At 34.4% G+C, this 27,743-nt stretch overlaps 2 protein-coding genes across 3 annotated transcripts; both read left to right on the plus strand.

The window, feature by feature from the left end:
• Window positions 1-11,207: 11,207 nt before the first annotated feature.
• Window positions 11,208-18,041, plus strand: LOC116024700 (autophagy-related protein 11). Of its 2 annotated transcripts, none has more exons than XM_031265671.1 (6): window positions 11,208-11,501; window positions 11,610-13,062; window positions 14,409-16,089; window positions 16,220-16,437; window positions 16,606-16,819; window positions 17,342-18,041. In XM_031265671.1, exons 2-6 carry the CDS (start codon window positions 12,119-12,121, stop codon window positions 17,774-17,776), a joined length of 3,492 nt encoding a protein of 1,163 aa, XP_031121531.1. In that variant the 5' UTR covers window positions 11,208-11,501; window positions 11,610-12,118; the 3' UTR covers window positions 17,777-18,041. The 2 variants fall into 2 exon arrangements, with proteins under 2 accessions (XP_031121531.1, XP_031121532.1); XM_031265672.1 differs by having other exon boundaries at window positions 11,209-11,501; window positions 12,046-13,062.
• A 4,024-nt stretch (window positions 18,042-22,065) lies between these two features.
• LOC116024985 (raucaffricine-O-beta-D-glucosidase-like) lies at window positions 22,066-27,626 on the plus strand. Its single transcript, XM_031266035.1, has 13 exons — window positions 22,066-22,293; window positions 22,401-22,467; window positions 23,326-23,384; window positions 23,519-23,594; window positions 23,695-23,772; window positions 24,066-24,153; window positions 24,317-24,644; window positions 25,410-25,528; window positions 25,811-26,031; window positions 26,132-26,163; window positions 26,274-26,376; window positions 27,030-27,138; window positions 27,245-27,626. Exons 1-13 carry the CDS (start codon window positions 22,174-22,176, stop codon window positions 27,420-27,422), a joined length of 1,578 nt encoding a protein of 525 aa, XP_031121895.1. The 5' UTR covers window positions 22,066-22,173; the 3' UTR covers window positions 27,423-27,626.
• Window positions 27,627-27,743: the final 117 nt, after the last annotated feature.

A 27,743-nucleotide genomic window follows, 5' to 3' on the forward strand; every position in this document is an offset into this window, starting at 1 on the left:
CATGTTAAGACATGGTCGCACTGGAACTTGGTCATATATATAAGGATCCTGTGAAAACAATATCATAAGAGAGAAATAAGAACTAATCTCAGCTTTACATCTCTAAAAATATGATAGATTTGATCAGATTAAAAAGAACGTGATGTCATTTTTGTAATAGATTTGATCCGATTAAAAAAAACGTGATGTTATTTTTGTAATTATTATCTTCACTATGCAAACTTGAACACCATTTTTGCAATTATCATATTCACTATGGAAACTTGAACACTTAAATATACAATCTTTAAATAAATGTAAACCTAGTAAACCGAGTGTACTTATCTCTGTCACAATTTAACATCTTCTTCGACCTCTGTCACTGAGGTCCGGTCATACATTGGCATTGTTACTAATGATATGATGGTAGGGATATCATGCCTTCTGTCACAACTTAACATCTTCTTCGGCTGAGGTCCGGTCATACATTAGCATTGTTACTAATGATATGATGGTAGGGATATCATGCGTTCTTTTGCTTTTTGCGTTCTTTTGCTTTTTGTCCTTCTTTTGCTTTTTGTCCTAGATCATCTAATGTCTTAGCGGCAGACATTAGCGGCCTATTCACAGGCTAACACAATGTACTCTGACAGAACGTGTGGTCCACTCGAGATTGTCCATTTGACTTGATCTAAAAAATTGAATTTTTTTCTACCATTAAATGCTTGTTTTTATTTAATGTACCATGGGCATTAAAATATTTTTTTACAGTTTCTTTATGAATATTAAGGATAGGTTCTCATTTGAACCGAACTATATATATATATATATATATATATATATATATATATATATATAATTCTATGACGATGTCATCAACACTCTAGACTTTTCTTTTCTTATATAAAGATTATTTGTTATAATTGAAATAGATGAATAACTAAAAGCACAATAAACTTGCAATTGGAACTTAAGAATCCAAGCCGAAGAATAAACTATTCTAATTCTCATTCAAAAATTTTGAATCTTTTCACAACGAGGTAGAGGGGAATTATTTTAAAAATAATGTTATAAATTTGTTGAAACTGAATAGCTAGCTAGCTAAGAATTGAAGAATTTCAAGTCAAGTAACTGGCACAAAACACGCAAGGAGGATCAGTACACTGTTCATCAGGTATGGTGTTAACAAAACATCTAACGTGGAAAGAATGGCCGCATTGCAATACAGCAACTTCTGGGTAATTCAAAGGGTCAGACTCCATATCGTCGTAATATTCCGATTCATAGTCGTCTGATGGCATGTAGGAGAGATCTTCTTCGCATAGAGCACATGTAAATCCAACATTTTCGCGTGTTCTGTTGAAACCTGCAATAGAGAGACTTCATTGTTGGCTGCAGCAGTATAACAGTTGATGGATGCAGAATTGTATGTGGAACAGAGTTGTATTGTCAAGATTTGAGGGAAAATTCTTTTAAATGCCATGCTATTATGCACCTAATCAACAATTAGAGGTGGGAAATAATTGTAGAGTATGAGATTATTAGAATTTAGAACTTACCATCCCATTTGATATGGTGGACTGGCTCATCATTGAGAACTGAGAAGCTGCTCATCGATGAAGAAGGCATGTTACTACTGCTTGCGTGTGGTCTAGACTGACTAACAGATGTTTGGGTTTTTCTCTTTCTTATAAAAGAAAGAGGGGTTGAAGTTTCAGGCGCTGCAGCGCTTTTCTTACATCTCGTGGATGCTTCAGCAGTCTGAGAGCCTGAAGTTCTGGTTTTTATGGTTCCCTGCTGGACAGCTGAGGTCTTATGGTTATGGACACTGCTTCTTCTAGACGCGGGTGACAAAGTAACTCCTCCGGTGGATTCTTCGGGTTGAGAAGTTTGGGTATCTACCATTTCCTCTTTAAGGGGTGGAGTCTTCCCAGCTACTGTCTTAGCAGCAGGAAGGGCTGAACTAGTTTTCTCTTGGTTTCTGTTAGCTGGTTGTTCATGAGCTTTCCGGGACAAAGGAGTCTTGTTTTGTTGAGCATGAAGCTGTCCTGATAGCACCAATGAAAATGAGTGTAAGCAGCATTAGTTAAAGTTTCAGAAGGCACAAAACCAAAAAAACTTTTCATTCTACACATTTGAATTGATAGGATTTGCCAGTTTTCGACACAATTTATAGATAACAAATACATGCATTGGCATAGAACAGTACGTTCTCCATAACTATTTCCTGGAAAGATTATATCTCCATCGGAACTACAGTACTGCAATATATAGCTACTACTTCCACACACATCAGGATGTATCAGCATACACATAAAAGAAAATAACAACAAAAAATAACAGAGAAGAAACAAAATAACAAAAAAATAAGACAGCAAAAAATAAAACTTCAACTTTCAAGAATGAGGAACTTGACCAGCTGTGATTCCTTCATTCTCCAGTTTTCCTTTCTCTAGTTTCATATTCCTCAATGTCAGTTTTCAAATTGGAGAAATATAACTGTTTTTGTTTGGTTTCTCGAGAAAGATAGAGAATTTCTGCCAGTTAGTAAACACACCTACTATCCCAAATCACCTAGCCAAGTAAAATTAAGAGACATTAAGCTGATACTTTGAGGCTCCTGTATTGATAGCCATACTGAGTTTGAGTATGATATTACTGTCCTAACACGTCTGAGCTGAGTGTTCTTCAAATTTAATAGCTAGATAAGGTTCAAACAATCATGAATATTCTCACAAAATAGAATTCCTTAACACTGCAAACAAGCATCATAGAGAGAAAACACCCAAAATATCACACTGTTGATAGAGCAAAATAAGATAGAGTTCCATCTCACCTATCTTCACTGTATTCACTTTTCTCGAAGAACTAATTGTAGGGGAAAACAATGTCGATATGCGCTTTATAACCGTGCTCTTGAAGCTGCGCTGCTGATCAGAAGGTTCCTTTTCGCCGCCGGAAAATTCCTCCGATTGGATTCCGTTCGCCATTTTGTCCATGTCGCCTCCCTTTATTAAACCTAACCAATAACAATTCCTTAAACTCTTTCTCTAATATACTCATTGTGCAACAAATAACAGATAAAACTGCAAGCAATTGCGCTTCGTGCGCATACTATTGCGTATGCGTATCAATAATTCAAAGCACATTGTTGCTATATGATGGCATTAATTGAGGTATAATCATCAACGATCCAAAAACGCATAGTGAAACTGAAAATTTGTTGTTTACTGAATGAGAAGAAGATTAATAACAATTACGTAAGGAAGATGATGATAATGATGAGAGGAAAACGAATCCTACATTAGTAACGAGCGATCGGTTATTCGAAGATACGTACCTTTAGTATAGAAGCGGCGGCGGCGGCAGCGATGACGGCGGATGAGGAGGAGAAGGCGGTTGATATATATGTATATATAGTTGATATTGGATAATAGAGTTCGTTGAGGACTGGAACTCTGGAACGGAGGGTTTTGGCCGCGCTCTTCCACTGCAAGCCAAGAAATTTAAAGCTTTTGGTTGTGGGGGCCACTATGGCTACAATTGTTTTTTAATTATTTTTTTTATAACCAGGTTTCCGACTTGCCAAACTATATCCTAGACCTCATAAATTTTCACGGCATCACCCAAGCTCTGAAACTCATGATAAGGTAAATTGAGGCAATTTAGCTTCGAGACTCAACACCAAACTGTACACTTTTACGCACAAAAGCTCGAACTCGAAAACTTAAGCGTTGTTGCGTAATAACCAGCAAATCACACACGATAAAAGTAAACCATATTAGAAATACCACATGCGATGAACTCGACCAAAAAGATATTGATAATAATCAAACTTGTAATATTTAAGTACAACAATCATGTTTCACTAACTTGACAGTTCATTTTGAAGTCGTTTTTAATATTTTATAGATTAAGGAAAGTGGTGGACTATTAATATTAATAAAATAGCAACTGAATTAAATTAGAATTATTATTTTTAATTAAAGAAGATGAAAGATGGAATCTTACCTCAATTTAGTCCAAGCTAGGCCATGCTTAATATTGTTACTTGGCTTTATGGTCTATATAACGGAGTGTCATAATGTACAAGATGGGTAATTTGCGCTGCGCTTTCCATAATGCCTAACTTGCATTTTTTATGTATATTTTTTGAGATATAGTTTCCTTATGAATGACCAAATTTCCTTAGATGCGGTTAAACCATTCTTGCACTCTAAGTTATTGTCTTTGGAGACAAAGATATATGCTTTTAAAACGCCTTGCCCAAAATACCGCCGGCATAGAACGGAGGAGGGGTGAGGTTGAAAGGTCCTTTTTGATCGACCCAATACCAATAGTTACAGGGCCGTTCTAAACATTTTAGAGGCCCGGGCCGAAATTTTAAAAAGGGGCCCTATTAGAAAAGACTATAATTTAAATTTAATAATATTAAAATATGATAATAATATCAAATAACATGAAATAATATTACAAAATTTGCAACAATTTCGAAAATACAAAAATAATCATGACAAAAGATTTCTACGTGATTTACTTGATGCAAAATCATCAATAATTGTATCAAGATTAATATTTTCTAACATATCCTTCTCAATCCACAAAATGGCCAAACCATTCAATCTTTCTTGTGACATTGAAGATCTCAAATAAGTTTTCAATAACTTCAATTTTGAAAAACTTCTCTCCGCTGATGCTACAGTCACGGGTATCGTCAATAATAGTCGATAAGCAATAGAAATCATTGGGAAGCAATCAGCAACTTTGACAAACTCAAGAATCTCAATTGCTGGCATTAATGTATCTGGCAAAGACATTTGTAACACTTTTAATTCAGAGAAAAGACAATCAAAATCAACATCAAACATATCATTATGAGAAAAAGTAGTAGCAAAATTATTACAACATTCTCTTAGTTTATCATTATCCAATGACTTTAATATTTTTGAATTATATAAAATTATGTTTTGCAAGACATTTTACAACAGAAATTATGCGTAGTAAAACTTGTCTCCAACGTTCTTTTTCTTTTGAAATTCCATTTTGTAAATCTTTATCAATAGTTTGATTATTATTTAATCTCATTTTTAGTTCATTCCAATTTGTCATTTTAGTCATATGTTCAACACTATTCTCATGTTTCGTTGAGCCTCTCACCAAGATGCTTCCAATTGCTAAATCCATCATTTGCTAAAGCACTTATATTGTTATTGGATTTGAACAACTTACAACAAAAACAATATACTTTATCCACATGTTTTGAGTAAACTAACCATTTTCGATCACTAGTTTCTCCATTACTCAACTTTCTTGTGTAATAAGTATATGAAAAATGCGTATTATCTAAAGGAAACACAATATTTAATTCCCTTATAGGCCCCTTTTCAACTAAAACATCTCTTGATTTATTATCAAGATTAGACCAATTTCTAGGGTCATATATATATCAAAATAAGGAGTAATTTGTTTTTCTAGGGTCAATTTCTATGCCATGCGTAGCCACTAGCCACCAGCCATACTTTTCCTTTTTTCTTTGCATATATAATATATCCTATATTCCTATGCCATCCTACTACTATAGTACTATGTATATAATATATCCTATGGGCCCCTTAGAGGGATGGGCCCTGGGCAGGCGCCCAGGCTGCCCCCCCTTGGGTCGGCCCTGAATAGTTATATCATAGATTCAGATCTATCTTGTAAGGTGAATTTGTATTCATTTACATACTGAATGTTCAAAATTTGAATTGTAAGTATTCAGTATATAAATTATGAATATTCAATATATAAATTGTGTATTTTGATATATGTTCAACTTGCAAGTAAATCGAGTTCACATAATAATTTTCCTCTCAACACCTACAATGTCAGAGAAAAAAAAGGCTTGGTCCTACCAAGCTGAGCTCTTGATTAATCCAGAGGAGAAAAAAAAACAAAACAAAAAAACATAACAGCTCACTACAAACTAGAAAATATTTTCATGCTTAACATTCAATATATTTTATTATTTTTCACTAATGGATTTATAGAAAATCAAGTCATGAGTAAGGCCCAATCTTAGCCTATTTCTCTTGACCCAACAGCACATATATCAACTGGACCCGACCCACATATATTACATATGACATGTGAATCGTTATATCGCCAACTAGAGTTTACAGTGCATTGTGAATTATGATTCAATATACAAAATTTATATTCATAATGCATAAAATTCATATTTATAATACACATACACATAAACACGATATAATGAACATGATATGAATTATGTGAATTATTTTTTTTGATGAAAGGATGAGGGGGTGACCCAGTGAATTATGTGAATTATGAATATGAATTCTGTGTATTATATAATTGGGGACACATAAACACTTAACATAATACATTGAATTCATATTCATAATGCACATAATTCATGTTAATTATATCGTGTTTATATGTATGTGTATTATGAACATGAATTCTATGTATTATGAAGTCAAATTTTGTGTATTGGATCAGGTCTCACAGTGCACTGTAGACCCTGGTCCACGATATAATTTGTCATGATATTTTGGATGACAAGATTAAAAAAAATCTACAGTCATTACCTAATAATAACATGTATTAAATAAACATTGCTCATGTATAATAACTCGCAAATCACATATGAGAGGCCAAATAAATCACATTAAGAAGATCCGGTACAACGGGTGATTTGACCAAGAGAGTGTATTGTCGACAATAATCAACTCCTGACTTTTAAGTACACTATAATCATGTTGCGTTCCACCATTTAGCCACCCTTTGGGAGCATATTAATATGGTTTTCTATTAATTAGTTAATGACAAGTTTTGTCAACCCGGTATACTAGTTACATATAGTACACAAATAGGTTAAAATATATTAGAGCAATAAAATGAAGAATCGTAGCAAAGGAGTAATTTGGTCATGTAACGTCCAATTCTGGGTAACAGCATCGTCTATCCATATTGTGACCCACACGAAGATTCCTGCGTTGGATATATTCTTTGAGAGACAAAAGTGGAAAAGGTTGTAGCCACATGCATGTTAGTTACCATCATGTGGCCTTTTTCTTCTTCTTCATTGGAGCATTCCCATGTGGCACTTGAGGTGCACCGTGAAATGTTTTAACTTGCATCAATTCACAAAACGATAATTTTGAATGTGTAGGGCTAATTTGAACCATAAGTAGTCAACATTGGATTGTGAGAGTAAAATGTTGACATACTTTTGAAGAATGACAGCACGCATGTCAAATAGTTCTGAGTCACACCGCCACCACAATCATTACTTGAAGATGAAAGGCGAGGCACTACGATGTTTTTAGTACCGCAATTATTATCTAAGAGGCGATTTGGTATAGTAGTTTCCTACCGATTAAATTTCTAGAAGAATTTTTTCATCTTTCAAATTTTCAAAAAAAAAAGTTCAAACTTTTCTAATTACCAAACACCCTCTAAAGGTTGAGGGTGTGGCACTATCTGGAGGTTCCTCAAAGGCTAGGTAATGAGGGTTGAGGGTTCCTAGTTCCTTCAGGGGTCATGCTATGCTCCACACTCTCCACTCACTCAGTCTTTTTAGGACCGCAACCGCTACATGAGGCCTGCACGAAAATCAGGGTTGAGTTACCCCTTTTAGGGGCCGGGTGTGCACTGAATCATGCTTTATCACCCCTTTTAGGTTCTGCGCATAAATTGCATTAGAAAGATCGCGTGTGACATGTTCAACTGAGAGGGTGTTGACAATAATCAAACTTGTGACATTTATGTATGAGAATCATGCTCCATTTACTCAACTATCATTTTTGCAGAGTCATTATTCTTTTGTAATTGTAGTACATGCTAGATACTATTTTTATTTTTGATTACATGTAGTACTCCTCTTAATAAAATCTTTTAAATTCACTTACTATTCTCGTTTTAAACAAAAAATAATAACTTCATTGTTATGTCATAATAAGACATATATATAAGATTGAATTTGTCAAAAAAAGCTGCTACTTCAAAAAGTTTATTAAAAACATGAGTTGTAAAAAAAATAATTTGTCAATTCTGAAATGTCCCATTCACGTGAGTTGTAAAATTATTCAAAGAATACTTTGTAAATCGTTTGTTTAAATTGTTTATACAAATAAAATTACACATGTGTGAGCACATCATGTTTTAATTGACTCATGTTTAAAAGAGAAACAAGTAAAATAAAATCATCTTCGTGATAAACATAGAATCTTGGAATAACATTGTCTTTGATTTCTGAAAAAACTCGCAACGACTACTCGAAGATACTGAGTGAAGGCCGCCTTAAAACCCTAACCAAAAAAGGAGCATAAGGACGTAAACGAGTTTAGTTTGCCCATAGATGACCGACTAAAATTGAGAAGGCTAATATATATAGAATAAGATTATCCATCATTATGTTAGAGTGTTGACTGTTTTATAAGTTTATATCTTGAACAATTGTGTTAAGTAATATGAATAACTAATAAAATACTACAATGTCATATAAATATGCATAAACGATCCCCTGGTCATGGTTGACCTCGAGGTCCCTTGGTCAATCTTGGTGATCGATCCTGGGATGTCAAGAACGCCCCCTTACCCAATGTGCCGATGCTGACCTTGAGACAACCCTGGGCTACTATCGGGTTTACCTTTGAGCTCATGCCTAGTCAAACGCTCTCGATCTACATGCTTCGTTTCATGTACATGTCCATATGTGTCATACTTATTAGGTTTAGAAGCTTATGTCAAATCTAACACATCCATCAATAGATATAGACTATTATTATACATTTTGAGAATAATGTATTTTTATGTATATAATTATCTCGAATAATTATTGTTTTTTTGTTTGTCCGCATAAGTAGAAAACCAAAAGATTCTCCTTTAGACATTTCGTGCAAAAGGATGCAAATTCAATATGTCAAGTAATGCATTAAAAATTGAATACTTCACGTAGAAAGAGTATGTTTCGTTGGAATAAAAACAAAAGAATTCCAAATAATTAATTATATATTTATATGTGTTCTTTTAATATTAGCTTTGTTCTTAAGTTAAAGAAAAATAATATTATTATCGATATCTAATCAAGAAATTGTAAGATTTTTGGGGGCATTAATTAACACCAAATCATGTATATGTATGCAATATACTTGGTTTGACTAGGTATTATCATCACCGAATACTATATAATACTACAAAAATAGCATATATTGTTATGCATATATGGTACTATTGGTACTATTTGCGTTGTAGAAAATCACATAAACTATAAGTAAATGCCTCTATTTGAATGGGAAATAAGGGTTTAACCCAATTTAAGAGAAAATGGATCATTTATTAATCATTGAGGAAAAATTTTACATTGTAAATTTTATAGGACTAATTGATATATAAACTTCTACTGCAAATACTAAGACCATACATTTTTCTTAATAATAATCAAGCTTCACAAGTTTTCAAAAAAAAAAATCAAGCTCCACAAACATAACTCGAGTCAAATATGAATTAGTCTCATCACGACATGATATTTTGCAAGTTCAACTCAGGCTAAATTGAAGGAGTCTAACATATTGGCACAATTTCAACACGGGGTCTTGGACAATAAAAGTTGTAGTTCTCATAAATACAAAAATTAATGTGTCTTGGATCGATATATAACAAAATTGACAAAAATAATAAGTAATTTTTAATTCAAATTTAGTATTTAATAAACTCGTAAAATCAACTACTTACTTTCAAATCTTTTATCGAAACAATAAAGTAGAATTAATGTTTTTGGATGAGGAGGGAATTTATAGTCAGTATTTAAGAGTGTAGTTTGTACATGCTTAACTCATTTGATCCATAAAATTAAAACAATACGTGAAATTGTGTGTTGAATAAATCTTCTGCATCCGAGTAACTAATAAATACATGAGAAATAAATTGCACTAACAAAATTTTGTTATGAATTTAACTGATAAAATATTTACTACTAAAATTTTGCTCTAAAGTCTACACATTTAACAACCTTTTGGTACAATATATCTATAATTATTATCGAGACGGAATCTACTCAAGAAAAGCCAAAAACGTTGGATTCACACAAATCCCAATTTGGTTTGTATACTAATTTTTTTATTTTTCTTTTAAATTTTTTGTTAAGGACAGTGACATGGACGGAAATGGGGAATTGTTAATTGTGTCTACGAGCATGCAATAATTGTGTTTTGTAACTTACTATGAGAAAAAGGCAAATACTGTTGACCTTAATTGCTTGGGAAGTTTAATGGTAATTGGTATCATCCTAAATAAATATTTAGGTCCTTATCCCAAGGAAGGCTAATTGGGACATTTCACATACTGCATAGGGATTGTTTGGTCTATGGCCTTACCTTCCTTAGGGTACTTGGCTGTTAATGGACCACATGAATGGTTTTGTCTCTTAAGCATTATAGCAACTATAATAGTGATCAAAATAATATATCTTATGTGCAGGAGAGAGGAGAAAAAATTTACTCCGTATGAACTTTCGGCTGAGAGGTTATTTTTTGTGGGTCCCGCATGAGAAAAAAGGTAGAGAAGAGAAGCGCATTGTTGCATGTTTCGCGCACATACATCGCCCAATTGGGCTTGTTTTTTTCCCCACTCTTTGCATATAGAGTGGTTGCAATGAACTCAATTGAAAATATGTTAGTAAAAATCAAACTCATGACCATCAAATTATTCCTCTCAAAAATGTCATTTTGTTCATTAAAACCAAGCACGATACATATTTTGTGTTGCATAAATAACAACTATTACCCTTATTTATTGACAATTAAATATATCCATAAAATGATTAAATTTAACATTACCAAATCATTTTGAACAGAACTATAATATTATTTAAATACGTAAGATTCTCGACTTCTTATAGTATACACTAAGAAAAAGTATATTTAAAATAATTAGATTTAAACGCATGATTTAACAATTTGATCATAAAACATTTTTGTAATCATTAAACAAAAAGGAATTACCGGTCTCACTCGTTCTGTCATCGTATTATAATTCTTTGGGATTGGTTGGTGTCAACACCACACAAGTCCTTCCCATAGGTGCATCCATCCATTCAAAGATTGAACCAAACATGCCTTTATTGAGGGGAAAAAAAAAACAATTGAAAGAAAATACTAAGAATCCTACCATCAATAGACATCATTATCCACAAAAATGGAAAAGAGGGGTTTAATATAAGGCAGCTGCGACAACATTTTTTTCTTGTGTGTGTGTGTGTTGTATCAGGACTCTTTTCTCTTTTATGAAATTGTGGAGAACTGGGAAAAAGACCACTGCGAAAAATCCTTCCTTGACCCCTGTTGGTTGCTTCTTTCACAAGGTCCCTTTTCTCTGATAAATAGCGAGAGAAGAAGGGGAAGAAAGGGGAGGAAAAGGAAGGGAACAAAAGTGTTGTTCATCGAAGTTAGAGCTCCAGAAAACAAGAAAACGCAGACCCATCATCAGAGAGATACAAAATTTAGACCTAATCCCAAGTAATTCTGTTTCTGTTTCGATTGTGGATGTATCTGTGTTTGTGAGCATATGCATTTGGGTTCTGTTTTTTTGCGTTTTGTGGACCCGGTTTAGTTTCTTGATTGCAGATTTTTGCGGCGGGGATTGATTGATTCGTTGCGTTTGGGTTTTGTGAGAATTGGGGGTTTGTCGGCCGTGGTAAAGTTGCGATTTTTTTGACGAACTATTCTCGGAGGTCGTTGAAAAATCTGAGCTTTGCTGGTGGGTCGGGTCGGGTGAAATTGGGTGTTTTAAGGTGGGAGTGGAGGGGGGTTTTGGACTTTTGGGAGTCTTATAAGAGGGGGATTGTGAAATTGGGGTTTTGTTGAAGGGGTTTTGGAGGGTTTGAATATGGGGTTTTAATACTGGTTTGAAGTTGGGGGGTTGTATTGAACTATTGATAAGATCTTTCTTGGATTTGCTGAGATTTGGGTTGTTGCTTTGGATCATTTGAGGGGTGGGTATGTTTTGATATGCATAAAGTTTCTGTTTTTTTCACTTTTGCTGGTTGATTTTGTGGATTAGGGCTGGAAATCGTGCTGTGGCAAGAGTTTGATATTGGTTTATTTGGTGAGGAGTTGTGGAATTGGGGGAGAAGATGAGTTCAAATGTGTTGTCTGGTGCAGTTCAAAATGGGAAGCTTTTAGTTCACATTGCTGAGAATGGGCAATCATTTGAACTCAGTTGCAATGGATATACGCTCGTTGAAAACGTGCAGCAATTCCTGGAATCCGCGAGTGGGATTCCGTCGAATGATCATCTTCTCTTGTGCCAGGATGTGAAACTCGAGCCTCGGTGCCCCCTCTCTACGTACAAGCTCCCATCGGATGATCAAGAAGTGTTCTTGTTTAATAAAGCAAGAATGCGAAGCAATGCACCACCTCCTGCCCCCGAGCAAGTTGAGAAAATCGATATTCCTGATCCTCCGTTGCCCACCTCTGCTCACGATCCCCACCCATTGGATGATGCTTCGGATCCTGCCCTAAAAGCCTTGCCTTCGTACGAGAGGCAGTTCAGGTACCACTTCCACTGTGGAAATGCCATTTACACGCTTTCACAAGTGAAAATTGAGGCCTGTGAGAGGCTTTTAAAAGCTCAAAAGGTGCAGGGGAGAGCTATGGAGATTGCTAGGGGAAATCTGGATCATTTCTATGGGATGATACAGCAAAACTATGGTGAATTTTTAAAATGCTACTCGCAGCAGCATCGGAGCCACTCTAATCTGATAGCAAATTTCGGGAGGGATATAGAAAGGTTGAGATCTTGCAAACTCCATCCATCCTTAGAAACTGGCAACCGGCAATGCTTGCTGGACTTTGTGAAGGAAGAGAACTTGCATAAGTTGGTAGAGGATTGTAACAGTTCCCACCTGCAGTTTGATAATAAGGTTTCAGAATTTAAGCAGGAATTCGGAGAGCTAGAACACCATGCCAAGCAATTATTTTCGAGCAAGGCTTCTGATATTATCAGGGATCTGGAACAGACCATCCGAGACCATCAGAAGTATCTCAGTGAGCAAAAGAGCATAATGCAGGCTTTGAGGTTCTTTCCCTTCTCCCTCTCTATGTAGTAGTGGTGTTATTTTCCTTTTATTTAGCCCCCGTTCTCATTTGATATATACTTTTGAAATCTTGCATACCCAATTACCCATGATGCAATTAACTCATTCTTACTTCTCGAGACTATATGATATTGATTACCAATCGAACAGAGTGTTCAATGCACAAATGCTGATTCTGATTAATAAGGCAAACTTTTTTTTTTAACTATGCTTTGAACTTACTTTACTTTTGCATAGGGGTTCTCTCATCCATTACATTTTAAAGCCATTCAAATAGAAGCATAGAGCCACAAAACGGTAATAACTTAAAATAGTGAGAGGCAGCACGATTCTCTCATTCATTAATAGATACAATTATTAAATACTAAGAGCTTTCTGTCAGTGTATATTCTCCCTTTCTCTTTTAGATGCACCTTTTTAGAAAAAGTATAAATATGCTTGCTCTTTGCAGTGCACGGTTCTATGATAGATTACCAAAGACATGTTTTATGGTCGTTAAAGAAGAAGGTTTACCTCCTATTTACATTAGAGTTAAAGATACCTATGATAGTTACTAGTGTTAGACCAATAGGAAGAAAAAGAGGCACTTTTCCTCTTACTATCTTTGATTTACATTAAGGCTTGAACACTTAAACCTTTTCTTTTTACTTTAGTGATCGATGTGTTGCTAGACATATGCTAGGTTACTTTCCATAGTTTAACCCAGAGATGAGGGGCTTAGTGTATGCTGCAAATTCGGCATAGCATACTGGTGTGGGTGGAGTTGAATTTGATGCAATGGATGCTCAAATTGTATGCACTTGTAATACCTTGGGTCTACTTTTCATAGGGAAACATTGATAATTATGCAAATCAGAAATACGGTGAATTGGGTTAAGTGGAGAAGTGCCACCAAGTTTTTATGCGACCATAAGATTGCATATTCTGATTTTCTTTCTTGCAATGTGTTCATAATTCGCATTAAACCTCTGATGCATATGATGTTTTTCATTCTTACACTTGTTCATAATTTGCATCACATCTCTGATGTTATTTAGTTTTATACTGACAATTGTGAATCACGGATGTATGCATAATTTTATAAAACCATTTAAAAAAAAAAAAATCTGATTCATTTCATTTTTGATTGGCTAGTTTAGTTAGGTTATGCCTAGGAGTCGGGGAGTGAGAAAATATGAAAATTTTAATTGTGTTCGTGCAAGGTTAGGATGAATATAAAATAATAAATGTGTATCCTTGTTAAATATCTTAATCTTTGAGTTCATGTCGAGCACATCATTCAATATAACCGTTAATATTTACACAATTCCTGCTCATGCTTATGCAGTAAAGATGTGAATATGGTAAAAAGGCTTGTGGATGATTGCCTCACTGGCCAGTCATCATCCTCTCTTCGTCCTCACGATGCAGTTTCTGCCTTGGGTCCCATGTATGAAAGCCACGAGAAAAGCTATCTCCGCAAGATGCAGGATTGTGATCGAAGAATCACTGGTTTGCTTGATTTCTGCAAGGATAAAAAGAATGAAACGAACCTATTTGTGCATAATTATATGCAAAAGATAGCATATATCCAGTTTATGATCAAGGATATACGGTGCAAATTCTCTGTCTTCCAGGAGGCTTTGAAGCGTCAGAGTGATCTCTTCGAAAACCTTAGAGTGGTTCGTGGAATTGGCCCTGCATATAGAGCGTGCCTTGCGGAGGTGGTAAGAAGGAAAGCCTCGATGAAGCTCTACATGGGGATGGCTGGACAATTGGCTGAACGGCTCGCGACCAAGAGGGAAGCGGAAATTCGTAGGAGAGAGGAGTTCCTGAAAGTTCACAGTTCGTACATACCGAGGGATGTTTTGTTTTCGATGGGATTGTATGATACCCCTAGCCAGTGTGACGTAAATATAAGCCCTTTTGATACCAAGTTGCTCGATATTGATTTGTCCGTGCTAGATCGTTATGCTCCTGAGTATTTGATGGGACAATCATACAGAGGCGAGAAGCATTCGGCTCTGAAGAGTTCATTTTCCATGTCTAACGATGGCTCACAATCAGCCGAAATCGATGAATGCGCCTTTGAATTTTCTGAGAAGGTCGATTCCGAGCAGTTACTTCAGGGTTCGGAGTTTCTAGATATCGCTGGAACCAGCAAGATGGAGGTTGAGAATGCGAAACTAAGAGCAGAGCTTGCTTCTAAGATAGCCGTGATTTGTTCCATTAGCCCTGAATTCGATTATGAATCTCTCGATGATAGTAAAATCGATAGTTTACGAAAAGATATCAGCGAGAAAACCTCCGAAGCCTTACGTCTGAAAGATGAGTATGAAAAACACCTCCATTCTATGCTGAAGATGAAACAAATGCAGTGTGAATCGTATGAGAAACGAATTCAGGAGTTGGAGCAGCGATTATCGGATCATTACTTGCAAGGCCATAAGCACTCTGCTGATGAGGGCACGTCAAACTTAACCGCTTCTGCTGCGAAGAACGATGGTAGCAAATCCGAGATATCGGGTGTTGGAGAAGCCGACATATCTCACGCAGCCCACGACGCCATGGACGAGTTTTCGTGTGCCTCTAGTTCATTAGATAAACCGGGGCTTCTCTCCAAACAGAGAAAGGCTCAAGAAGCATTGTACGATAATATGACGGATTCTTCCAGTACGATTAACCCTCAATTAGATTCATCCATGCTAGATCCTCACCGCGATGAAGAACACGAGCACTTTTCTGACAAGGATGCAAAAGAGACGGTGGATGTGGCTGTGTCAATTCCGTCAAGTTCTATGGTTCTGAGCGTGTCTCAGCCGTCGAATGTGTTGCCTTCTGAAGCTGCTGCTGAACCCGACATGGATTCGAAAGTAAGTGCAGATCTGGTTCTCGAGTTGCAAAACGCACTTGCTGAAAAATCAAGCGAGCTGAACGAAGCAGAAAATGAGCTCGGGATGTTGAGAGAAAAGGTTGCCAAGCTTAACATGGAGTTGGAGAACAAGAGGCAGCTCCTCGATGAATCACAGGTACTGTTTGACTGAAACTACATTTGTTTTCTCAATTTAAACGCGCCAATTAAGTAGTATGGTATGGTAGCAATGTAGCATTGACTTGTTCTTTGAATACCCCGTAATTCTTTTTGATATTGTTCTGCAGATGAATTGTGCCCACTTGGAGAATTGTCTTCACGAGGCAAGGGAGGAAGCTCAAACCCATCTTTGTGCGGCGGATCGAAGGGCCTCGGAGTATAGTGCACTGCGTGCTTCTGCCGTCAAAATGCGTAGCCTCTTTGAAAGATTGAGAACTTGTATTTTATCGGGTGGGACCGCTGGTTTTGCCGAGTCCCTTCGTGCTTTATCTCAGTCTTTGGCAAAGTGAGTCTTATTTCCCTCTCGTCATTTGACACTCGTTTTATGGTCTGTGGAAACTTGCCCTAAAAATCTCTGGATTAGCGGGTCTACTTTTCATCCTAAGAACCCTTTAACCGAAGAACACTAACTCAATTTTTATTTATTTATTTTTTCCCTCTTTTCGAATACTAGTTCTATCAATGAAAAGGAGGACGATAGCACCGCTGAGTTCCGAGAATGTGTCCGGGTGCTCGCTGAGAAAGTTGCTGCATTGTCGAGGAACCGTTCAGAGCTGCTTGAAAGGTGTTCAAATACTGAAACGGCAAATAAGCAGCTAACGAAGGAGGTTGACGAGAAGAAAGAGCTCGTCAACGCCCTCTATAAAAAACATCAACTCGAGAAGCAGGTAACTCATTTTTGTCTTCGATGGTAACTATATCATTTTTGCATCCCGAAAAGGTATATACTATATATGATGACCAACGAAATAGGTATTATACATAAGATAACTGGTTCAATATCTTCTCGTATTCTTGAAAAAAACAGAGGACTATTTTCGAAAGGGAAAATGACCATTTTGGTCCCTCAATTGTTTCCCAACTGTCAATGTAGTCCCTAGTTTTCAATTTCAACTGATTTGATCCTCGAATTGTTTAAATTTTGTTAATTAAACCCTTCCGAGGGACCAAAATGGTGATTTTCTCATTTTTAAAATTTCGTAAATTTGATCCTCGAAGGGTTTAATTGACAAAATTTTAAACAATTCGAGGACCAAATTAGTTGAAATCGAAAACTAGGGACTACATTGACAGTTGGGAAACAATTGAGGGACCAAAATGGTGATTTCTCATTTTTGAAATAAACGAGGTTTCTCTGTTGCATTTCCTTTGTTCAGCAAAAGAATTGAGGCATTTCTGTTTTATTATAGGCGAACAAAGAGAAGATATGTTTTGCTCGGCTTGAAGTTCACGAGATTGCAGCGTTCGTGCTCAACTCGGCGGGATACTACGAGGCAATCAACCGCCACTGCCCCCGCTATTACCTCTCTGCGGAATCAGTGGCGTTGTTCACTAACCATCTCCCGAGCCGTCCAAGCTACATTGTCGGGCAGATTGTGCACATAGAACGACAGATCGTGCGGTCCCCGCCCTCGCCCTTACCCTCACCCTCAACTCAAGCTGACCACCACGATAGAGATCGAGTAGGAGATTCATTGATGTCCGATGCAGGAACGAGCCGGTTGTCGTCCTTGAATTCAGGATCAACTTCAACGACGCCTTATGGTCTCCCCGTTGGGTGTGAGTTCTTCATCGTGACAGTCGCCATGTTACCCGATACATCATCATCATCATCCCCTTCCTGATCGCGCTAACGGGCAAATGGAAATGATGGAAGCTAACTGTTTTCTGGTGTAAATATCACCACCATATTACATAATCATCACTACAAGAACCCATAATGGGGATTCTTTTCTTTTCTTTTCTTTTCCTATTATTAGCTTGATTTCCCACTGTACAGTTCACTCCCCCAAATTGATGATGGAAACTACTTGTACATACAATCCCCTTTTTCTTCTTCAAAATGTCACTTTGTGAATATCTCTTTGATGGCTTCTTCATTTCATTTCATTTCATGCACTTCTCATCTTTCATTGCTTTTCTGCAACAAAGCTTGATGAAATGCTTTGTTCCTTATGGAGTATTCACTATTTCTTTCATAATAATTATTGGGAGGGACTTAGTCCTTCAATTATTCTCTATAGTTGTTTCAAATTTTGTCATGTTACCTAATACCACCTTTTATGAGATTTAACCAAGAGTGATGTGTATGTTAATGCTGGCAGATTATTCTGTGGATCAGGTTCACCTTGCAAGGTGGATTCAGGTTCAAAATACACAAGTTTACATACTGAATGTTCACAATTCAAATAAATGGATATCGGTTCACCTTGTAAGGAGTCGACTCTAGTCCATGGTATAACTATTGATTAATGTTTGTGTCAAAATTGTTATTTTGAATTGACTTGTGTCATGTTACATTATTAGATAAATCTAGGACAAAAAATAAAATAAACTCTTTTTAAAATCTTAATTCTATAATTTTGTTTAAATAATATATATTTTGCTTTTGTCAAATAGTCTATGAACCGCCTTTATTTTTTATATGATGTGCTCTATTTTGACTTGATTAATGAATGAATTCTCTTTTGTTTAAAATATAAAAATAATGCTGTAATAATTTTGCACGTTTTGCAGACCAAGCCTTACTTGTACAACTTGTTATTTTAGAATATATTGTTCTTTGAAAAATAAGTTCTTGTTTTTTATTAAATAAATGAGACAGGAATTTTTTAGGTGGGGTTTGATGGAGATATGAGTCATGGGCTGGACTTGGTGTGCTTGATCTGATCCAGTAGAAGAAAAGGTGAGCCGTTTTGGGCTTATATTTCGGGTTTTGTATGTACTCTTTTGAGTGTAGTGTCCCGAACAATAACAGTACTACTTTCTTACCCATATTCTATACATCTATGTATATCTGGTTTATTGTAGGCTCAGTCCCGACAAAACAATCAGGATTTATTGATTTAATAATAAAAAAAAATGAAAAATACAAATGGAATATATTATTATTATATATAGTTTTGGCCGGTAGGACTAATCTTTTGGCTTATCCAAAATAATCAAATCCATGCACATTAATTTCTTGACGTGTAAGAAATGTACGTACTTTTTCAAAAGTCACATGTACAAAACGTTTAAACACATTACACATCACGTTTTATCTTATTTTATTTTAGTTTATTTTTAAAATATAAATCTACTGTTCGCTCTAATAAAAAATTTGTTAGTTAGGTGGAGAAAGTTGAGCAAAGGTTGAATTAGAGTGTAATTCACAAGTTGTTATTCGAAAGCTATGTGGCTTTCTGAATTCTGAACAAAAATGCGTGTTTTCAAGATGCATAATCACTTATTCGAGAATGCACAATTAAGCATTACAAGATGAACATTTGGTAGTTCAATTCGTATGTCGCACGAGAGAGATGGTTCTCATTTGATCATGCATATATATTAATGGATGAAAAAACTTTACTTAAAACTTGCTTCTCCAATAACCATGTGGAGATTTAGTTTTTAATTTACCTCAAATATTAAAAATTTGTGTTAAAGTTAATTAGATTATGCGTGTCGTAAAAGTGTATAATTTAATGTTCAAATTTCACTATCATGATGCACCTAGATGTACATCTTATCATTAATGTGGTGCGGCACAGGAAAAAAGACCAAGACATTGTGATAGGTAATGTACAAAGGAAAAGAAGACTAAGACATTGACTTTGTGATATATACATCTTCATTGTAATGTCACTTTATACTTATGAAAACTTAAAGTAATGAGAAGTTTTGATTAATTAAGCGATGACAGAAATACATGATTTGATAAGAGGTTACAATATACTTTAAAAATTTAATATATTAGGGTGAAATGGGAAATTTACACTGAGAAAACATCTAGATATCTATCAAATACGGAGTAACAGTTTAATTTAATTAAATATTTTGCGATCTATCCTTTATAAATAATTAAATATAATGTTATTTTCTTTTAAAAATATAATTTTAATTTCTTTATACAATATAGTTGACCATATATTTTTGTGCAGTCAAAAAAATGAAAAGTAGGAAGGTGGATAACTTTTCTACATTTTATTTTGAATTATGTAAACGTAGGCATGGTAGAAATTTGAATGAATTATTTAATTATTAATTAGTTGGAATAATCAATGCTATTAGCTAGCTAGGTTGCATTGTTGAGTCTAAGTGGTACCAAATTTTATCATGCCATAGTAACCTTCCACATATCTATCAACCAATTAATGTGACTTTTTTTTTTTTGAGTATTATTGACTCTGTTACAATGTAGTATCTGTTTATACATACTTTTCTCAACCTACTGTTGCACAACGAGCCAACGCCCCCACGGGGGATCGAACCTGTGATCTCTCACTTGGGAGGGGTCACAACTATGCCGCTTGACTTTTCTATACGTAAATTTCAAGTTAGTGAAAGTCTTATTTGATGTTATTACAATTTAGCAAACCAACTCAAAGATATATAATTTTGGGTACAATCATCTTCTAACCCTAACCGGTAAAAGATCATAAGAAAGTAAACCAAACTAGATTACTTATATATGAGCATTTCAAACATAGAAGGCTAATTGGAACGTTGTAGTTATTAAGCTAATTGTCTGATCAACTTATCTAAATTGCTGTAATAATCAATAATCCTACCTCATAAGATTGGATTAATTATATATAATAATGTGTTTGTTAATTCAATGATTATTTTTCCTATATATGCACCAACAAACAACGTAACGATCATCAATATCATAGGATTGGTTTCAAAAATAAAATACCATATATAGGCCGGATTTTGTATAATTTGGTCTGGTTAATTAAAAACCCGACCGATCGAATCATATAATGTCCTAGGATAACGTTATCCGTCCTCGTTTTGCATATTCGTGCGGAGTAATACAATTATATTGTCACAAGAATAATGTTTTGCATGCGTGCCAACAACATCATCCACCCATTTTCACAGTACAATAATTCCCAAAAAAGTAGGCACAAAACAATATTCGATAAATTGATAGCTTAGTTTTACTAACAATCATCAAGTGTAGAATTTAAATTTTAGTGTATACGTAATTAGGGATCTCGTGATTTCTCAATTAATCTCATCCAATTCTCTCATTATTTTGACCAAAACAGTGGGAGCGAGTATTCTAGATTGGGGTGCAATTCGAAATTTTGAGCTAAAATCAGCACGTATTCCACCAAGTTTCAATGAAGTGTCATTTAGAATAATTTTCTTTAAAACATTGCTAAGTACATATACAACACAGGAATATATATAATAAAGGCATACATATATACAACAACAATAAAATATTAAAAAAAATCAAAAGTAGTGACAAAAATTCATTGTGGATGAAAATTGAGAACTGATTGGACGGTTCACAATTTACTTCCTCTAACGCTCTTGGGTGAAAATTTTTAAGAGCTTAAAATTAGTCTAGCATGAAAAATATAATGTATTCCACATCAGCTAAAATCTAATTTTAGATAGTAATTATAGACCCTAAAATGATCAAAAGGAAAAAAGGAAAAGTACCTAAGCTAGACATAGTGAATAAAGGCATAAATAGAAGAATAATAAAACACACCAATAATTATATTCTGGCTTATCCAATACACATATTCAGATATCAGCGTAAATGCATAAATAGAAGAACAATAAAGCACACCAATAATTATATTCCGCCTTATCCAAAACACACATTCAAATAGCAACTGCGAAAAAACATAAATAAAAGAACAATCAAACACATCAATAATTATGTCCCGCCTTATCAAAAACACACATTCTGATAGTAATTACGGGACCGGTAAATAAAAACAATAATTATATTCAATTCCGCGTTGCTCGCCGGGTTGGTTGAATTTTATTTTTCTAATTTACATGTTTTTCAAAGTTCAAATATTTGGTCGGATAATGCCACCATGTTTCGTCTTTAATTTGTCAGCATGCCACCTATAACATACGACTCATAAATACATAGACACCTCTTATATATATCTTCCTAGAAAATCTTCGTTCCAGAACACACACATATATTCTCCTCTCCTCGATCGTGTATATATATATTAAGGTTTCTGTTTTGTTTTTCATTAAAACCAGCTTGCATAGGAACATGTACGGCGGCGATAAGAAAATGGATAATCATCTCGCCGGAACCGGCCGGAAGTTCCAGGTTTGCCGGAGTGACTTCCCAGACGACTTCTTATTCGGTGCATCATCGTCGGCTTATCAGGTTCAATTCGCCGGCGTTTTTATAGGCTGTTTAATTTCTTTATTTACATTTTTTTCTCTCTCTCTCTGGTAATTTAGAAAAATAAAAGTTTTTCACTGAAATTATAGACGGAAGGAGCAGCAAATGATGGTGGTCGGAAACCTTGCATTTGGGATACCTTCACTAAGCAAAAAGGTATCTTGATTTTTTTTAATTTACGAAAAAGTTTACTGTAATTATTTGAAAGTTGGCTTTCAAAGCTGATCACCTTTAGACCAAAAAGGTTGACAACTTTTATGAGAGTCGGACTTCTTCTTTTTTTTTATTTTTTATTTTTTACTATTGACTCTATTACAATTACAATGACTTAAAATATTACTTCGTATTACTACTAAGTTAATTATTCAACTTAGTTGAAGTTGTTAATATTTGATAGCATGTTTAGTTCACGGAATGAATTTTAAAGAAATAGGAAAATTATTTCAGGGAAAATGGAATAGACATGGAATATAATAGGATTTGTATTCTTTTGTTTGATTTACTGAACCATTAGAATTTAAGAATGTTATTCTAGTGTTTGGTTGGTTTAATGAATAGAAATTTAATACAAGGTGTTACTAATATTACAGTTATTCCCCTTGTATGAAAATAGTTTATTCTCAGGAACATTGAGATTATACAAGTTCTTACCCAATAAAAGAATATGTCTATTATTGGGAAGTTATTCAATTTCAGACGCCTATTTTATGAACCAAACATGCCATAAAGAATTTTGTATTGCGTTAACGTATTAGTAGATATAATTCGTTGAGGGCAACTTCAACCAAGTTAGTAGATAATTAGTCTTTTCAATTTAAGTCGGTTAACTATGACTAATTTAAATTAGTTTACCTTTTTTAGGATTCGTTGCTGACTAGGGTTATAACTTAAAAGACGTTTTTCATCCAAAATACATACTCCGTATTTCAGTAGTGGTGGTTGGAAGCTTTTCTCCAAAATCAAAGATATAATTGGTTGGGTAGTTAAGAATAATATGTGTTAATTGAACCGCAGGTACAGTGACGGATGGGACTAATGCTTCTATGGCTATTGATGTTTATCATAGATACAAGGTAATTGTTGGGGAATTAAGACTCTAATGCTAATTAATTAGTACTACGTAGTATTTAGATACTTAGATATTAATTTGGTTCCTTTTTTTTTTTTTATAATTATTAAAATTTCCTTAATTTTTGTTTCGTTCTAGGAGGATGTCCAGATAATGAAGAAACTTGGGCTAGATGTTTACAGATTCTCCATTTCTTGGTCAAGAATATTGCCAGGTAATAATAATGAAAAATAAAAAATAAATTGAAATAAACTAATAAATTTTTATTTTTAGTTTTTAAAAATAAAATTTTTATAAATTAAATTAATTTTCAGGAGGAAGACTGAGTGCTGGCATTAACAGAGAGGGAATCAACTTCTACAACAACTTTATAAATGAGCTTCTAGCTAATGGTACAGTGTTTACTCTAATTTATTGGGATTTAATAATTGTAAAAAATGCATTTTAAAGTAAAAAGACTGAATTTGATTTTTGCCTAACACTTTGTCAGTCGAACTCTTTCTACATAATCTTTCTAGTGTTATTTACTTTTTCTATGACCCTTTGGATCGAACCCATCGCACTGAGTTGCGGGCTATTACAGATTTACAGTCACAGAGGTGGTTATGAACTTTTCTTACCACTCAAAATATTTGTCTCACCGAATCAGATTTTCTTAATGTGATTTACGTATTGTGTCTGGCAGGTATCCAGCCATTTGTTACTATGTTTCATTGGGATGTTCCTCAAGCATTGGAAGATGAGTATGGTGGCTTTTTAAGCCCAAGAATTCTGTAAGTAATTTAACCCAATATTCTTAACCTTCCACATAATTTTAAGGTGTCGTATTAATAGACATCATGCCAGTGTACATTAAATTATACAACTCGATCATTTGTACAAATCAATACATTCTCGATCGACACCTTAATCCTGTTTAATTTATTATTAAAACAGGAAGGATTATTGTGAATATGCGGAGCTATGTTTTTGGGAGTTTGGAGACAGGGTGAAGAAGTGGATCACCATGAATGAACCATACATGTTCACAACTAATGGCTATGCAAATGGGACATTTGCGCCTGGCAGAGGATCTTCTTCTTCTTTGTCTTTGTCGGCTAAAAAACCAGACAACAACAAAGGCGGATGTTTTCCATGGCGATTGTCATCGTCCAAGGCGAAAATTTCGGACAATGGAGATCCTAGTATAGAGCCATATTTGGTCGGTCACAATCTGCTTCTTGCTCATTCTGCTATTGTGGAGCTGTATCGCCAAAAATTCCAGGTATTTAAAAACAAATGTTATGACACCCTTTGTCTTTGATTTAATTATTACGGAGTATATATTAAAAGAAATACTCTTATAGAGTCCGTATATTGACTTTCTGGGTTGAATTCAGTTAGCTATAGATATTCTAGGTTAGTTGACTTTCTTGTAATCTTTTGCCGGTTAGGTAGCGAAGGTAGCGATGGTTGGCTTTCACATAAATAAAAAAAAACACACACTTTTTGACCTTTAATTATGTCATTGATGCTTTTCGTCGTTTTTTTTTCCCGAGGCTCGAACTCACTCCCATCATCCATGTGGGAGTGTAAACCGGGACACCGGGTGCCACTAGACCACAAGTCTTTGGCAACTACTTTAATTATTATTTTCAAAAAAAAAAAAACTTCAATTATTTTATGGTTTTATTGTTCATGCATGTGCCATGCCATGATTTATAATATAATAACTTTTTCTAAGCTAGCTTAGGGTCCCACTAAAAATAAATAAATATATATTTTTAATAATAATTTATAAGTTTTAACCCTAAAGTTAAATGCTCATAGCTTAGAGATGGGTGAATGCGAGATAAGCTCAACTGACCGTGTAGGTCTCTAAATGTTTGTACACTAATGCCTGCTTACAATAAGACTAAATTTTGATTTAGTTAATCATATCCAAGGGCAATTTTCAGTAATGATTTGATTGTGTTGTAGTGTATATGTATAGCCATTTAATTATTGTGTAATTTAATTTAAGTTATTAACTATAATATTATTATTGCAGAAAATTCAAAAAGGAAAGATTGGGATAACACTGATATCACAATGGATGGAGCCTCTCAATGAAAGTAGTGACAGTGACAAACAAGCTGCCCAAAGAGGTCTTGACTTTATGCTTGGATGGTAAGTGTACTCTTTCATGCCACCTGCCTAATTTATTATTTTCCTTTTTAACTAATTAACTTAAATTTAAGTATAAGCTCGAGAATTTGAACTCACGTATATAGAATTATATTCTTTTCTGAAGAATATAGAATTATATTCTTAGAACATCTTCATTGAATTAATAGAGAAAAATACACGTTCTTTAACACACAACCTAACTATTTATTTGTATGTGAATATACTATACTTTCATATTGAATTTATTTTATTTTATTTTATTTTTTTGGTTTTAAATTTCAGGTTTTTGGATCCATTAACAAAAGGAGATTATCCTGGGAGTATGAGAAAGTTGGTTGGGAATCGTCTCCCCCAATTTTCAAAAGAAGAATCCAAGAAGTTAATAGAATCATTTGATTTTCTTGGATTGAATTACTATACATCTTGCTATGCAACTGATAGTGAATCCACTCCCACAAATGGAATTCTGAGTGCTCTCACTGATTCCCAAGTTACCACCTTAAGTAAGTCCAAATAATAATTCTGAGTGTCTATAATATATTTAGCATTAAAATAATTTCCTTTTTTTTTTTTTTCTAATTTTCTCTGTGTCAATTTTTGCAGCTGAAAGGAATGGAATCCCAATTGGTCCAAGGGTATGTATTTTATGAAGTTCCAAACCCAAATTCTTTCTTAAAAATTAATGGAATTTCTTTCATTAGATAATCTTCTCTGTTTAACATGTTTTTTTAATAAATGATTTCAGGGGGCATCTGAATGGCTATATGTTTATCCACAAGGAATTTACAAGCTCTTGCATTATGTAAAAAAGACATACAATGTTCCACTCATCTACATCACTGAAAATGGTAATAAAATACTATTTCTCTATTTCCTTATAAAAAGTTGCAAGAAATAGTGATGATAATCTCTCCTCAACCCAGTAAGGATCCACAATTTCCGCTTCAACAAGAACAAAAATGAAGAGTTGTATTCATTTTTTGCTAGGGACGTAGATATCCCTCCCTGCCAACCCCACTACATTATTTTGTTTTGTTTTGTTTTGTTTTTGTTTTTTGTTTTTGTTTTTTTTTTTGTAAAAAAATTAGTTCAACTACAAGTTTGATATAGGGGAAGGGGGCCGGGTGGGGAAGGGATGAGAGGATTTCCCGTCCCCAAAATTTTCTATAAGAATGATGATGGGGATGAGGAACGGGGCAGGGTCGCAAGAATAGGGATTAGGGGTATATTCCTTGTTCTGTCCCCTTATATTGTCATTCTTAACAAGAAATATAAAAATTATATTTTTTTATAATATTTTGCGATAATGCTTTGCAGTCCAACAAATAATTTGACAAAATTATACTTTTCTTAAAAAAAAAAAGTTTATGTTAATATTTTAAAGCTGTTGTTTCGGTTAAAACAATTGGTGTAACCTATTACCTATAGAAAAATCATAGAATTTTCTTTATATGAAAATAAAAATTATTGTATAACTTTGTTAAATATATGTTTTTCATAGGTTACGATGAAGTAAACAATTCAAATTTAATGCTTTCGGAAGCACGTCTTGATTATAACCGACTAAACTATCACCGGGAACATATTTTCTATATCTCAAAGGCAATCAAGTGAGTTATTATTATTATTGTTGTTGTTTTATTTGCTCCTAATATATTTTTTAAAATAGTTTTCTTGATGATGATCTAACGAATTATGTAAAAATTTGATTTGCAGTGAAGGGGTGAACGTGAAAGGTTATTTTGTTTGGTCGTTGATGGATAATTTTGAATGGAACGAGGGGTACACAGTTCGTTTTGGTATAATTTTTGTTGATTTTAAGAATAATTTAACAAGGTATCCAAAGGAGTCTGCATTGTGGTTTGCCAATTTTCTGGCAAAGGAAGGTGAATAGGCATCCCGTGCATTCATATAGTAGATGAGAAGTTTTACTTAAGATTTACTTTCAGCGACATGGTGAAGATTTAACCCCGTCTCGAATATGGGCTCCTTGTGCACATAAAAGATCCATACGAGAAGGGCCATCCAACAAAATGATTCAAAATGTTTATTTATTTATTTTTTGGTAACGAATAAATTAAGAATTGCAAGATCCATACGAGAAGGGCCATCCAACAAAATGATTCAAAATGTTTATTTATTTATTTTTTGGTAACGAATAAATTAAGAATTGCAATGAATACTCCGTATATTATATTAGTCTATAATTATAGAT

This window comes from Ipomoea triloba, chromosome 7 (genome assembly GCF_003576645.1).
Source record: "Ipomoea triloba cultivar NCNSP0323 chromosome 7, ASM357664v1".
NCBI classification, from domain to species: Eukaryota; Viridiplantae; Streptophyta; class Magnoliopsida; order Solanales; family Convolvulaceae; genus Ipomoea; species Ipomoea triloba.

Excerpts from the sequence above, each read along its gene's own strand:
- LOC116024700 (XM_031265671.1), top strand. The coding sequence starts at position 12,119 with ATGAGTTCAAATGTGTTGTCTGGTGCAGTTCAAAATGGGAAGCTTTTA. Across the intron at positions 13,063-14,408 it reads AGCATAATGCAGGCTTTGAG|TAAAGATGTGAATATGGTAA; the intron begins GTTCTTTCCCTT and ends ATGCTTATGCAG. Across the intron at positions 16,438-16,605 it reads TTATCTCAGTCTTTGGCAAA|TTCTATCAATGAAAAGGAGG; the intron begins GTGAGTCTTATT and ends TTCGAATACTAG.
- LOC116024985 (XM_031266035.1), top strand. The coding sequence starts at position 22,174 with ATGTACGGCGGCGATAAGAAAATGGATAATCATCTCGCCGGAACCGGC. Across the intron at positions 23,773-24,065 it reads AAATGAGCTTCTAGCTAATG|GTATCCAGCCATTTGTTACT; the intron begins GTACAGTGTTTA and ends TGTGTCTGGCAG. Across the intron at positions 26,032-26,131 it reads TTCCCAAGTTACCACCTTAA|CTGAAAGGAATGGAATCCCA; the intron begins GTAAGTCCAAAT and ends CAATTTTTGCAG.